We start from the raw sequence: 14,656 nt of genomic DNA, 5'->3' as shown, positions 1-14,656 counted from the left end.
GTCTGTTTTCCCCGAACCAGCTTACGTCTAGAACAAGGCTGTTCATTCTGCTATAAAATCATCATTCTCTTTCAGCATGTTTCCACAATTTCTGTAAGTTACTTAGTGTTCCATAGGAACCCTCCAGCAAGCAAGACCACGCTGTTTTTAGCAACCAAGAATATTTTATCTTTATAGATGTGGGGGTAAGTCACATTGTTTGTATCTTGTAGACTCCCACTGATGGAAACTCTTGTTCTGCAAAGCTTTGCACTTGATAAAGAGTAGTACTTGAGATTCCAGCCCTCTGGAAATCCAGAGCTCTGCAGAGCTCTGCAGAAATTAAACTCCTTGAATATCCTGTTTACAAATCCTGATTTAAATCCCTGTTTTGGTGGAATTCCTTGAGGCAAAGATCTTGATCTTCCCCATGTTATACCCATTTCATGAAAGTATGGGCACAATAAGATGGTCTGATTCTATCACCTCAAAAAAACCTCTTATGTAGGTTTATGACAAAGGTATTTGGCTTTTCTAGGAAGATGAAGAAGCTGGCATTTTGCATGGAGGAGCCTATGTGGGCAGAACACTTAGCACAGCAGATAGGCTCGTGGGAAGTGGCATTCAAAAAGAGAACTAGGAGTTTTTAATCAGTATAAATGAGTAGTGGTTTTAACTGTTAGTGTGGGCTGCTCAAGATCAGCTCAGGTAGCATTTAAGATGAAAAAGCTTGCAAAGTGCACACACAGCAGTAACAGAAAATAATTCATCACTTAAAATAAACAGACAAATATGTGAACAGGGTATAGTTCAGTCTGAAATCATGGAAAATTAAAAACACATCAAGACTGGAGAAAGTGCAGTATTTCCTTGAAAAATAGTGTGTTAATTAACTAAGCAAGCAACTGAAAGTCAGTAGTGGCATTTAACACTTGGGAGGAGCAAGCCCTTGGTCTCTTACCTTACCTACCATTGTGTGGGGCAGCACATGGCGGGCTGCTGAGTGTGGGCACCTACAGACCTGTGGGGAAGAATGTCTGAATAAGAAATGTTGTCAGATGCCATATGATCACTGGCTCCAGTGAGCTGGGGGTTGAATGTATAAATACTGAGAGCTAAAAATGGTACAAGAAATCACACAATGCTGGGTATGAATCTTTCATTAAAAATCTGATATAGATAATTACTAATTACCCTCTCTACTTCTATCTCCTTTTAATGTTGCAAAGTCTCTCCATGGAGACTTCCATGGAGGGAATTTCTTTGGGTTTTGGTTTTGAAGTTGTTTTATTTTCTTTGTTTTGTTGGAGTTTTTCTTTTAATAAGAGAAGGATAAATTCCGGACAGGAATTTTATTTTTTTATTACTACTTAAGCTTCTCAAAGGATATCACAAAGAAAGAAAGAAATGTAAAGTGGATCAAACTTACAGAAAGTGTGTGGCACTTTCCTTTTTATAAAATAAGAGAAACAAGGGATCTGAGTTTCTAAGGACCTACGGGGAAAATAGCTTATGTCTTGAAGGGCTTAGGTCATAGTCTTGCTGAAAATATGTAAGAGATCATTTGTGTGCCTATGAAGGCTGAAATGCAGTGAATGGCTAATACTAGTTACTGTTTCTCCTGCTTTTGGCAGTCCCTGAGGACGGAGGTAGCTGTCTGTATTTGTTCACTTTTCAGCTAGTACACGCCAGATTAAAAGTCACCCATAAAAAGAGGGAAAAGTGGTGAAGGGAGAAACAGGAATCGAAAACTTTCTTTCATAAGGCCTAGAATTACTGATGATGGTACAGGACATAGTATGAGTTAGGTAGATGTGCTGGTTTTGGCTGGGGTAGAGTTTATTTCCTTCACAGTGACTGGTATGGGACAGTGTTTCAAATCTGCACTCAACACAGGGTTGATGATACAGAACTGTTTTTGTTGTTGCTGAGCAGGGCCTACACAGAGCCAAGGCCTTTTCTGCTTTTCCTACTGCCACGATGGTGAGGAAGTTGGGGAGGCATGGGGGACTGGGGGGAGACACAGCCAGGACAGGTGACCCCAACTGACCTAAGGGATATTCCAGACCATCTGACATCATGCTCAGTATGTAATGTTGGGGGAAGAAGAAGGAAGGAGGGGACATTTGGAGTGATAGAGTTTGTCTTCCCAAGTCACTGTTATGTGTGATGGGGCCCTCCTCTCCTGGAGATGGCTGAACACCTGCCTGCCTCGTAAAAAAAAAAACACAAAAGAAAACCAGAGGGGAGCCTCAGCTCTCTGCCTGCAAGAACAAAAGGCAAAGAGTGAGACCCATGAGGCAAAAGAGAGCTCTGCCTGAGCAACCCCGAGTTTAAAAAGACCGGCACCTGCTGGCCCCACGGTTCCATTTCCAGATCCAGGGTCTTAAAGAGACACTTCCTGGGCACAGGAAGATATGGAATACAATACCATTTTAGGTTACCCAGGACACTGGGGGCAAACTGTGACAGGTCTGGATTTTTTTCTTCATGGTTGAAGAATTCTATTTACTGTGTTTGGAAAAAGATGTCCCAACTGGTTTTGGCCAGGTAGCGATGACTTCCCAGCAGAGCTGGACTTAGTAGGAATAAGTTAATTTTGAAAAGCACTTCAAGAAAGAGCATCTTTGAAAAGAAATGGAACTGACCAACAGGGAAAACGTCAGCAATGCTGTTCCTTTGTGCAGGAACCAACCACCACTGCAGCTGCCTGCCTGTCTTGTGAACATTTACAAAATACTGTTCCTTGACTGGGGGAAGCTTGCCAGTAGTTGAAGCTGAATGCTGTAAAAGAAAGCCTGTTTATTTTAGTCTGTGTGAAGTGGAAGGAGGAACTACTTAGAATTGTGTAAAAATTACTTGTTTTACTTTTATAACTTAGCAGCCCAGTGGCTTGTGAATTTGGAATGTGAAACTGATCTGAGAATGAGCTGGGGACTTCATTGCTGAAGGCTGAGAATTAGTGTTTTGATAAACCATACTATCTGCTTAATTGATGAGTATGTGTTGCTTGCTTCAGAGAAATTCTGGTTGTCTCCATAGGCTCAGGGTTATGGACAGTTTATAATTTTGTTTGTATTTTTATTGTCAGATTCTTGTTGTCGACTTTTTGATTAAGAGGTAGTTGCACATTTAGCTCAAGTTGTACTGCTTTGTATTGTTTTTAAAGTAAACTCTGAGGTAATGGATAGAATCCAGACTGCTGGAAATTACAGCAGTTCTACTTCCCAGCCCTTGCCCCATCAAAGCAAGTTTAGTGTGCATCTCAACAGGACAATACTTTCTCTGTTATCAATTCCTTATGTTTGTGTTTGGCTGGAAATACTGTTTTTGGAAAAGCAGTAGTTCACATGCCCATTTAGTTTCATGACTTCTTTCCATGGTAGTCTGTAAAAGGAAATAGTGCTGCCAGCTGTGAGGGTGGTGAAACACTGGAACAAGTTGCCCAGAGAAACTCTGGATGCCGCATCCCTGGCAGTGTTCAAGGCCAGGCTGGATGGGGCTCTAAGCAACTTGGTCTGGTGGACACTGTCCCTTCCTGTGGCAGAGGGATTGGAATAAGATGATTTTTAAGGTCCCTTCTAGCTCAAGCCATTCTATGATTTTATCTATGGCTGTGGAGTTTATCACAGTAGTATCTCTGCACAAATAAGTGATCTGAAACTACAACATATTCCACAGAGCTGCAGTGGTATTACCAGCAACAGCTGTCATGTTCTATGCCCAAATTCAGCCTTTGGTGCAAAAAACTGTGGGTGCCTATAGTGGATTTCTGTTCCGAGCCTCTGCCCTGGATTCTAGACCTGATTTATGTGTCTAAAACTCTGTAATACAATCACTCTGGGATTTTTTTAACCAGTAGCTATGGAATAGCAGAAGTCAGGTTAGAAAGTTAAGGGCAGTACCTCTGATTAGTGTAAAGTAAAACACTCCAGACATTCATCAGGTAATTCTGACAATGGAATTTAAATGGGTATTATTATTTTAATTGTTACAATTAGGATCTACAGATTTATGAACTACTCTGTGCTGAGAAATGGAGATTGATGCACACTAAACTGTAATCCACTCATCCATCATAAAGCTTCTGCTAGAGGTCCATTTAATTTCCAAACAGAAGAATTCATTATCTATCTCCAGAGAAATTATTTTTTCTTAAGGATCAGTATATACAATGAGCTACCAGAGAGCATTCTACAGCAAACAAGCAAGGAAGCAGCTGTCTCTACCATGCAGCTGTGGAGCAAAAGAATAAAACATTTCCATGGGCAACACAGAATTACAAGGAATTGTCTTTGTGGCCCAAGAGAGTTAACAAATACGGATTCAATTCATTGCATTGCCGGAGTTTTGCTGTGTAATCTCTACAGTGGGAGACATTGGTTTGCCAGCATGGGCTTGTTTGTTTTTTTCTGTCTAAAACTGTTCAGTGTAATTTGCATCAAGTTTGTGCTTAATAGCATGTTACGTAGCTGTGAGCAGTGTGGTGTCCCAGGAAGTTGGTTTCAGTGGGATTCAAGGTGTAGCCTGGGTGCTATACCTTGTCCTCCAAGTGCTGAGCCCTCTGTAGGCAATGTTAGTTTCTTTAATTCGGACCTTCTGGATAAAATGGCCCAACACCAAATAAATCTGACTCTTCCAAAAACACATATGGACTCTAATGTATATTTCCTTGTGAATTCTGGCAGTGCAGCCTAATTCAGGGGTGTGCCCTTAAAGCAGAATCACAGAAACAGCTTTCTGGAATAAATGGCTAATAACTCCTCAAACCCTTCGACGACCAACACAAAACTGTGAATGGTGTTTCAAATGACAGGACAAAAGCTTTCTGTGTCTGTCAGACAAACAGATCCCAAAATTGAAGTTTCTGATCATATGTTTAAAATACCTGTTTTCTGGGAATGACGTACAGGGGATAATTCCTTTAGGAAGGCTGACAGTTGGCTGCTCGGTACAGTACTTTCCAGTATAAAAATAAACTGCAGATGTTTGACACAGAAATGTCAGGATACTTAACTTTGGGTTAGGGTTTGCAGATGTCATGTGTGTTGTGGAAGCTAAATCTCTGCCTTAGAGTGAAAGAGGGAAGAGGTACATGGCACCGAACACTGAGAAGCATGTCCTGTGTGTGACTAATGCATCCTGACCTGTGGACATGCTGTCCTTTTTGATGTTTAAAAAAACCCGACTGCTGTCGTAGTAGTGAACTGTGCCTGGTACACCGTTTCGAGGATGGTCATTTGTTGTTGAGTTCAGCTGCTGGGTGATTTTCTACCTCTTATAGAAATGTCCCCATAAGAGGGGAGTTTTGTATAGCACTTTGACTTCACACAGCATTGTTTGTTTCATCAGAGCAGTACCCAGGAAGTGGAGGTAAATTTGGATGTGCACAATCAAGTTCTTGCTTCCAATCAGGCTTGCCACAGAGAATTTTTATTGACAGATTGGTCCAAATGTTTCACCTCTTGAATTGTTTTAAATCCTCTTTAAAAGACCTGATGCATGCATTTATGTTGGTTCTGTTTTGTTTGTCTTCAAAGCAATAGAGTAAGGCTGCCAGCTTTGAACTTTGCAAGTCTTGAGAAATGGCCGAGTTTGGACAGTTTATCTAGACACAGTGCTTATAGCTGTGTTTCATTGAATGCACTTAATGGCAGACAGGACAGACCCATTTGTTCATTTTCGCAGAGTAGTAACTGATTGCATTTTGTCTTGGCTATCGTTCAGCTAAAGTTGCATTGTCCTGTGCATTGTTTCCTTTCTCAGCTGCTAAGTCATGATTTTGGAAACAATTCTCCTTTTTGTTCAGATTTTTTTGGTATGGGGAAGGGGTTGGGATTTTTTGGTTGGGTTGTTTCTGTTTTCTTGGGAGGGGGAGGGCAGTTGTGTTTTGGGTTTTTGTTGTTTTGTTGTTTTAGTTTTTTCAGGGCATGTGGATGTTGGGGAGAAACAAAGCAATGTTGATTTTTGCTTACTAGTACTAATACAGAGGTTTGCTACAGTTTTAGGATTCAATTCCAAGACCTTCTTAATTTCTCCCCATTTATTCCAGCCTGGCTTTATAATGATATTTAGTAGGAATTTCTCTTTATGCAAAATGAGTGCAGCTGCATCCTAGAACATGTGGATTTTGGCCTTTTAGACACAGCAAAAATATGAAAATATAATATTTTTAGAAGTTAAAATAAAACCTGATTGGTTGATAGCCCAGTAATTTACATCTCTTATGGTTTCTTTGTCTAGGGAGGCAGCAGCAGCTGGAAGCTGAGGACCCATACGTGGAGGCTGATCAAGACCTGCACAGGAGGGTGGAGCGTTCTGTGGAGCCGCCTACAGAAAGACCTGGGGAGAGGCGCATGGCAGAAATGAAGAGACTGTATGGTGCTGAAGCTGCCAAAATCCAGGCAATGGAGGCTGCCCTGCAGCTGATCTTTGATAGGAACTGTGACAAAAAGCAGCCCAAATACTGGCCCATTATTCCCCTTAAGCTGTGAGTACCTGGACTTGTTCTGACGTGGCACAGAACTATAGGGTCAGGTGCCTCAGCTTGGGCTGCTGAAAGAACAAACTGCAGATTTTGGTTTGGGGCTTTGGGAGAGAGTCTGGCAAGGCAGCATGTATTTCTTTGGCCTTTTTTTCTTTTACAGTGTCTGTCAGCAATGCTCACAGTCCATTCAAGCCACATACAGTTGTCAAGTGGTAACAAACAAGACAGGAATATAAAACCTGTCTAAAAATCACTCATTTGATACCCACTTGCCTTGACCATGCTTGCAATAAACATAGCAATGTCCATACCCACTGAACTGGGAAAATTTAAAGCAATGCAGAGAAGAAAAAGACTTCAGGAATTGTCTGGTCTTCCTGTTTAGGAATTTGAGTGATCCCGTTTTTTAGTCTTATTTAATGTGGTAGTATTAGGATCTTGTTTCACACAGCATAGCCTCAAAGTGTTATGTCTGCTAATCTTGGATTTTTTTGAGAACCAGGAGCCTACTGGCCAAGATGCAACTTATCAAATTACCATAGCCCAGACATTTGAATTCTTTTTCAAAGGTTTATAATAAAGCAGGAAGTTTTTCTTCCAGACTGATCCTTGTCTGGCAGGAGTTTGACTCTAAAGCAACATTATACAGAAAAATGTTTTAATGAAGGGGTGGGAGGATCAGGCAGAAGCCTGATGTGGTCCTGTCTGTTAGAGATCTGTTTAGCAGTAGAGAAACTTAAGAGGACACAGCACTATTGGGACCAGTGCCCACAGTCATTTTTGCCATTCTAATAAAAAGCAGCAATGGGCTTGAAAGCTTGAAGCTTTAAAGAAGGCTTATTAGAGTGATAGTTCATATCTGAACAAGGTATATGGAGCTGTGGAAGCCACGTAGCCCTGTGGGCTATGTCCATTTTAGGTGCAGCTTTCCAACGGCCAAGTGCATTGGACATGCACAAAATTTAAACATAAGCAAGTAGATGTGTACTCATCCATCTGGACAGAGGTGTGCCTCTGTGTGTGCTCATCCATCTGCACTGGCTATTTGGTTCTGCTTCTGTCACTCTTTACTTTTGACCAGTTGTGCTTGCCCCACTAATAGCTCTGCAGGTGGAGTGAAGCGTACTGGTGGTTTGTGTAAGAGAGGCTGAACTGGCTGCTTAAAACCAGTGGCTCCTTAGAAAATGGTACCCTGAACACTTGAAAGGATTCTCCATTAAGCTCTGCTGGTAAGTATCATTGTGTGCTGAAGCGCTGTGGTTTGTGTTGCAGCATTTCCATGCCAGGGCGAAGGAACCTTCTGCTGGTTTAATAGTGACGTGTTCATCTGCCTTCCTGGCAACAGAGGAAGGTCACAACTAAAATTTTAGCTTCAGTTCATGCCGACTGAGTTTCCAGAGTTTCTCTGTAGCATGTGTAGTTTGTAATACACCCAGCAGCTGCTGTGGCCTCTGCAACAGCCAGCTGCAACAAAGCAAGTCTGTGGGGCAGTTTGGAATATCTTTGCTTTCAGTAGTAGTTACTGTTTTTTCAAAGCAGCATTTCCATGTCACTTTCATCTCTTTCACTTTAGATGTGATGAGATGAAGTTAAATTCAACACTGAAATTAAAAAGCCTCCAGTTTCCAAGACATATTTCTGGTGTGATTAATCTGAAAAACTTCAGTGAGACAGGAGAGAGAAAAGGATTATTAACAGTCCTGCATTTGTCTTCACTCGTTTGTCAAAAATTCTGTGTTTTGTTTGGGTTTCCTTTCATTGACCAAATAAATTTTCATCTTGATACCTTGTAATTTACTTTATTTTTCACATAAACAAATTTCCATACTTAGAACGCTTCAGTTCTTAGATGGTAAAGCTTTCTTTTAGCTGCTGCATTGAACTTAGATTCAACTTAGAGCAGGAGTGGTTTTAACATACGGAGAAGCATGAGGAGTGTTGATAGGACTTTCACAGCAATGTCAGGCAATACCATACATAGTGCAAAATGAATGGGAGGGTTGCTGCATCCACTGGAGGAAAACACTGTTGCAGATTAACATGCATAAATCTCTCTGTTCCTATTTCAAATGTTTCCAGTGTGGTGATGGTGTTTTCCCTGTGCAGTTCAGTTCAGAAAAAAAAGGAAGAATGGGTTGTTCTTACTTTTCAGCACAAGTTCCAATTCTTCCTGTGGTTTATTCTGCATCCAGCTGGTTCTGCTAGCAGAAGCAGAAATTCTGGTCTCCAAAAGTATTTGTAGAGACCTCATATAAGATAAACATTGAATTCCTTTCCTACTTCACATAAAATATAAAATAAATTTATAAAAAGAAATATATAAAGGAAATTTCCTTGCCTTCGGTTCTTTAAAGTATTTCTAAGAGGGTTTTAATATGCTGTGAGGTTAGAAAGAGAGAGAACTGGATGAATTGTTCCCTAGGAACTATGTACTAAGGCCTGAAAGGGAGGAACACCCTACTGCAGACTTAAGAGTTGCTGCCGAATAATCTCCTTTCAGGGGATGGGCCATTGCTGGTCATTGTCCAGATATCACATTTTGCCGGTAATTCAGTGAAACTTGGAAATTCTTGGTTGCAGTGCGTTTACTCCATCTCCTGTGTCATTTTACATTTCTAATAAATATCTCTCATAGAAACATGTGATCATGGAGGGAATGCAGCAGCAACTCAAAAATGTCACTTCAGTCATCTGTAACATTCACCCTTCTTGCACACACATATTATGCTGCAGTCCTCAGTCATGGGAACGTGTACACTTGATACAGTGTTCCTTGACTGGAATGCAGCTGTGGTGCTGCAGACTTGATTCTTCCTTGTCCAGAAGGTTGCACCTTTGCTTTCAGTTATGGCGGCTGTTGGTATAGTCCTGCCCAAAGGGAATTCTTCACTTGCTGGTGGTGCTGTTTCTCATGAGCTTTTCCCAGCTCCAGTAGCAGGAATTACCCTGAAGTCACAAGTTGTCATCCAATCAGTCTTGATTTCAGAAACTGGTTTCCTCATTTGTTATGTGCAAATCAGCCTTATTTTCAGGAGAAGAGTTTGTGATTGGTTGAAGATGCTTTGAAGATAGGAGAAAAATGTAATAGGTCTTTTCTACTGAAAGTATTCTTAAAAGAAATGAGAAAAAAAATCCTTTCAGAAGGAGTGCGATATAAATGTATCATAGAAATGAAGCAATTATCTGTTTCCTACCAAAAGAAAAAATGCTTACTTGTATATGGTGTATATGGTGATGTTGTCAAGTGCTCTTGTTCTTTTAGAATTATTTCCCATAAAGCAGCTGACAGCTCAGTGTGCCTGTGAGTGCAGGTGACCTGAGAAGAGATTAAACCATTTTAATGAGCATCATTTTCTCAATCAGTGTTATGGGTAAGTATTCATCCTTTTTGACAGGGGTCTCATTAATGGCTGGCTGCAAACATCTCACACTTGGAAAAAGCTATAATAAAATGCAACCTAAATTTCTGTAACAGCCTTTATGAAGCATAAACATTACATAACACATACAGATTTGGTCACTTGTGTCTTTCTCTTTGTAAAAGCTTCTCATTCATTACATGAAATACGCCATAAATATTGGTATCTTCATCTCTTGTTGCACTAATAGCAGTTTAGCTCTTGGAGTAGAAATTGAGAAAAGCAAGACACAGAATCAGCTGCTTGAATTTTAAGTGTGATTTTTGGCATGCTGGGCTGAACATTTTGGCTGGAAGAATTAGAGAGGGGCCAAGATTATTGCCCAAAATGTGAAATACAGTCTGTCAAAAGGAAACATCCCAACTCTGTTTTCATTGTAGTGTCTTAAAAGTGTAAACTCCTGGAAAATGTATTATTTGATAAATAATACATTCGTGCTGTGACAAAAATATTTTTTCACGTTTGTGTGCTACTCAGCTGTCTGCCTTATCTAACCTGTTGTCTCCTCTGTTCCTGCATGGATAGTCCAAAGGATATAAATTCTTATGGGCTCTTTTCTAGGTAGAATAGCAGCCTGTGAAGGGGTCTCAGCTGCTTCTGAAGGGTGGTTATAGCCAGAGTGTGTTCAAGGCTTCACCTCTCTTCCTATAGTCTCACATAGCTGGAATTGCTATGCTGGCACACAGTGACACATAGAGAGGAACTCAGGGTGGGTAGGTGACAGACCATGACGCTGCTATTTGGGTGTTGTCTTGGAGACCTGGCTATCATAGCAGAGGAATTGCTTGGACTCAGTCCATTCTTTGGAGTTGGTTGTACAGGCATCAGTCTCAGCTATCAATTTCAACAGACCAGGAATGGTGCAGTCTTGCTTGGCCAAAAGTGGAGAAAGACTTGCTTCTTGTGAGCTTGCAGGGAGTAATTCTCCTGAGAATTACTGAATCTCTGACTTGAGATTCTCTGTGCATGGATTTTATTACACAGTCATAGAAGAAATTTTTTCCCCTTTAATCATGAATCCTTCTAAGAAGGCGAGCAAGCGAAGTGCAAACATACATAGTTTTTGAAAAGAAAATACTTTTCAGCCTAATGATGCCAATACCACTGCTGGTTCCCTAAACTACATTGAGATCTTTTGTCTGCAAAGCCTTTTGAAGAGCCAAATTACACGTAGCTGCTATCCCCATGACTGTTGTTTACAGCCATCCCAAAGACATACCTTTGTGGGGAGGAAGGGATGAGAAAACTGGAAGGGATTGGTAGGGATTTTTTCTAAATGGAGTTAAAAGTGGTCCTCTTTAACTTTTAGACTTTGTTTTAAGTAAAAGCAACAGTTTCTTGACTCAGTAAGAAGTGAGGCAAAAATCTATGAGGGCCTCTTAAAAAAGAAGTTACACTTCTGTCTTTATATGTCTGTAATCTGGGAAGGGGTAACAAAGTACTGTTTTATTCATGTCCCCTAGACAGCTAGCATTGGGTGTTGGCATAGGAAGATAACCAGATTTCTGATCTGTTTGTAGGGGTGTTTAGAATCTTTCCACATGCTTCTACTGAAGATGAAGATTGAAATACCAGTCCTGAGGTTCAGCTTTCAGCTATCTCATGCATTTTTCTTTTCTAGTTACAGAAACCCCTCCTGTTTGGTCACTTTTTACTGTCATTAAGGTCAAAAGCAGTCAAGTTGGAACACATCTACTGCTAAGCTGTTTAATGTAACCCAGCTTGTTATTTGGCCCAAAATTCAGTAAACCCTTTTGATCTAGGCTTGTACAAGCAGCCAGCACGAAAAAATCTGTGCATTGTATTTCCAATTTTGATACTCACAGAGCTATCTTACTCCCATCCTTTGCATTCGACAGGAAAAGATCTCAGTCATCACGTCTGGTTTCTGCTACCTCCAGCAACCACATCATCTCATACATTTCAGAAACTAAATAGGAAATTCCATTTCCTGTCACCTCCACGTCTGCTTGTTAAGACTGCAGGGCCTGCTTCTCACTTGCAAAGTGTAATAAAATACCAGGAACGTCACAAATTTAAGTTGTCCTTAGTCAGAGAGTTGCAAAAAATGTAAATGCAGTCACAAATTATGTATCTTGAGCTTTTTTACAATTAGTAAGATCCTGTAATATCTTCCCCGTGGACAGAAGGCAGGGACTTACTGTTGTAACAGAAATAAATGCTTGAAGTTTGTTTTTATTTAAGCAATAACTCATCAAAGGCCACATTTTTGGTCTGTAGTATATTCCATGAAATGGCTGAATAATAGCTGAATGCTCCCCTTCTGCTGTCCTTTCATGAAAAGTGGTGAGGTTGAGCTAAAACTTCAGTCAGTTATGCTGCAATGCACTTGAAACACACAAGTTTTGTGAGTTTCTCCAAAGAGATTAATCCTTACATGACTGCAGAATATAAATCTGAAATGGACTGTAAACCAAGAGCAATCAAATGAATAATAGACTGCATAATGGGAAGGTGGTAGTAGTATTCACTACTTTTTATCCATTTTCTCTATATGTGTTGATGAATTTAGGATTTCCAATGGTGCCAGACCACACTGCATTAGAGACAAGGAAGTATTTGTTGAGCAAAACATGACATTTTCATTGATACTGCTCTGCAACAGAGTTGTGCCAGCAGTGCCACAGCTGGTTTGTGGTCCTGTTTTGGTGTCACTGCCCTGGGTGTTGGGGGCACACAGGAAGTCCTGCCTTGGCACCTCCTCAGAGAAGCCCTGTAGATGGTTGTGCTCATGGCAGCTGCTTTTGTCATTATGTCCTGGCCCTGTGGTTCTTGTCACCTTTTTCTGCTGTCTGCTGGACTCGGACATGCCAACTGTACTGTCCTGCTCTGAAAGGATGCTGAGTGTGGGATATGTGTGATGACGTGATGGTCCCATGGCAACAGGCTGTGATATCATCAGTGCCAGATGGTGAATTCTTTCAGGGACACATCAGAAAGAACAGCTGTGTTGTGCTATAGAAAGTCCTTACTCCAGAACTGCTCTTCTCTATAACCACAGAAAATAGAGAAAATGACATACAAAATTAAGCGCTCAGTTTTCCCTCCTTTGCTTTTTCTGTTGAGCAGATCCCTCTTCAGGTCACCAACAGCTCCAGTGTGTGACAGCATAAACATGTATCTCCAGAGTGCAAAAGTGCTTTATGGAGAACTTTTAGCAAGATTAGTTATTTGCCCTTCCCAAGTATGTTTTACTGTGCAGACCTGCTTTAGAAAGATGTCCTGTACTTTCTGTGTCAACACTAGTTAAATCTTGTTTGAAAGCAGAAAAAGATCCTAACTGTCTCTTCTCTTTAATAGCTCTTTTAGTCTAGCAGTGTTTCTTGCTTTTTCAAGTCTAACAAAATGAAATCTGTTTCTCTGGCATGGTTATAGCTAAAGCTTTTTTTGTGGTAAATGCGTTGATAATAACTAGCACCACTAGTGATTTGTGTTATTTTGTGGAAGCTGTCATTCCAGGCACAGCCTGCAGTGTGATAGTCCCCACTGGCATGACAGAATTGTTCACTTCAGACCAAGAAGATAGCACATCTTACTGGAATAAAACATACCAACTACTTATGTTGTTGAAATTTTTAAAATATTTTACTAACAACCAGTATTTAAACAATTTTGTTTTGCTAGTTTAACTTCCTTCATGTCAGGCTTGTGAAGTCTGAATTTATATAAAACCATTAAAATGCTGAAAAAAAATCAGCAGATTCTCAAGTACAATACAGAATTTTTTTATTCTAGTAGGGTGCCCAAAATTATTACAATAATTGTAAAGAAAACGTGTCCAAAAATTGTGTTGTGTTTATTTTCCAACATTGTTTTAATTTCCTGGCTTACAGGATTAAAAATTGAGGTGTTTTTTATAATACTTCTTAGCTGAGCAACCTTTAAAATGTTGAGTGGCTTAGCAGCTGCACTTTCAAGGCCTGAAATACCATCTGAATGTATATGAAATGTAGGAAAAAATGCCTACACAGCCTCTCCCACCACTGCCATCCCCACAAAGCTACCTGGAATTAAATGAATATGCACTGTGATGCATTTTTCTGGCCACATCCATAACACTTTATATCTCCAAGAATCCAGCTGAGCAGTTTCCTGGGCTTCTCATTACCTATGTTCTTTTCAGCCCACCTCTCTTCTTGCTCCCCCGTGTTCTTTTTTACAAAAACTCCTTCCTAACTGTGTCCCTCCACCCCAGCACATGCTGTTCTGCAGCCTGATGATGCTCTCTCAGCTCCTACACTCCTGTCTGCCTCCCACGGGGAGGGCAGAACCCGTTGCCTGGACGCTCCGTTCCCAGCGGAGCACATGAGAAGGACTAATGGAGATGACCAGATTTTTCTGGTCAGTGCCTCTGGCACCATAAACGCTGAACACAGAAAGTGCCGAGACCCTTCCCACAGCATTGCCCCTGACCTGTCAGTGGGTGAGGGAAGATTATTCTCTCCTCTTTTCCTACCTAAGAGAAAATTTCTTCATTGCTGTGCAAGTGGTGGGAATTGTGTCTCTGCCAGTTTGTTTCTACCCACTGCAGCCAATCACCCAAAACCTTTCTAAAGCTGCAGTGCAATGAACCACCACGATCCTGTTGAACACCAAGGGAAGCTTTTGTAAGACTTTCCCCTAGTGGGAGAAACAATTGCTGGATAGGTTGCTGGCCTTCACAATCCATCTGTTAAATTTATAGTGCGTCTCAACAGTACATCTCTGTCAACTGCACCTCCAATGGCAAGGAGTAACTGTACTTTGGGAG

At 40.9% G+C, this 14,656-nt stretch overlaps 1 protein-coding gene across 2 annotated transcripts in view; it reads left to right on the top strand.

Annotated features, from left to right (window-relative positions):
• The window catches only part of GEMIN8 (gem nuclear organelle associated protein 8), a 28,701-nt gene extending 20,452 nt beyond the window's left edge, over positions 1-8,249 (top strand). The window contains exons 5-7 of one of the 2 annotated variants that reach the window (XR_014226303.1): positions 6,223-6,469; positions 7,569-7,695; positions 8,040-8,249. Coding sequence is in view for 1 of the 2 variants with exons in the window: in XM_082278760.1 (XP_082134886.1) it covers positions 6,223-6,469; positions 7,569-7,617 (296 nt within the window). In the remaining variant the exon portion in view is untranslated. Of the gene's footprint in view, positions 1-6,222; positions 6,470-7,568 lie in introns of both variants that reach the window. The other variant, XM_082278760.1, reaches the window with a different exon arrangement.
• Positions 8,250-14,656: the final 6,407 nt, after the last annotated feature.

The sequence above is a fragment of the Coloeus monedula genome (assembly GCF_965178545.1).
Source record: "Coloeus monedula genome assembly, chromosome: 3".
NCBI classification, from domain to species: domain Eukaryota; kingdom Metazoa; phylum Chordata; class Aves; order Passeriformes; family Corvidae; genus Coloeus; species Coloeus monedula.
The sequence above is the reverse complement of the archived record's forward strand: the minus strand, read 5'-3'. Positions and strand labels throughout refer to the sequence as shown.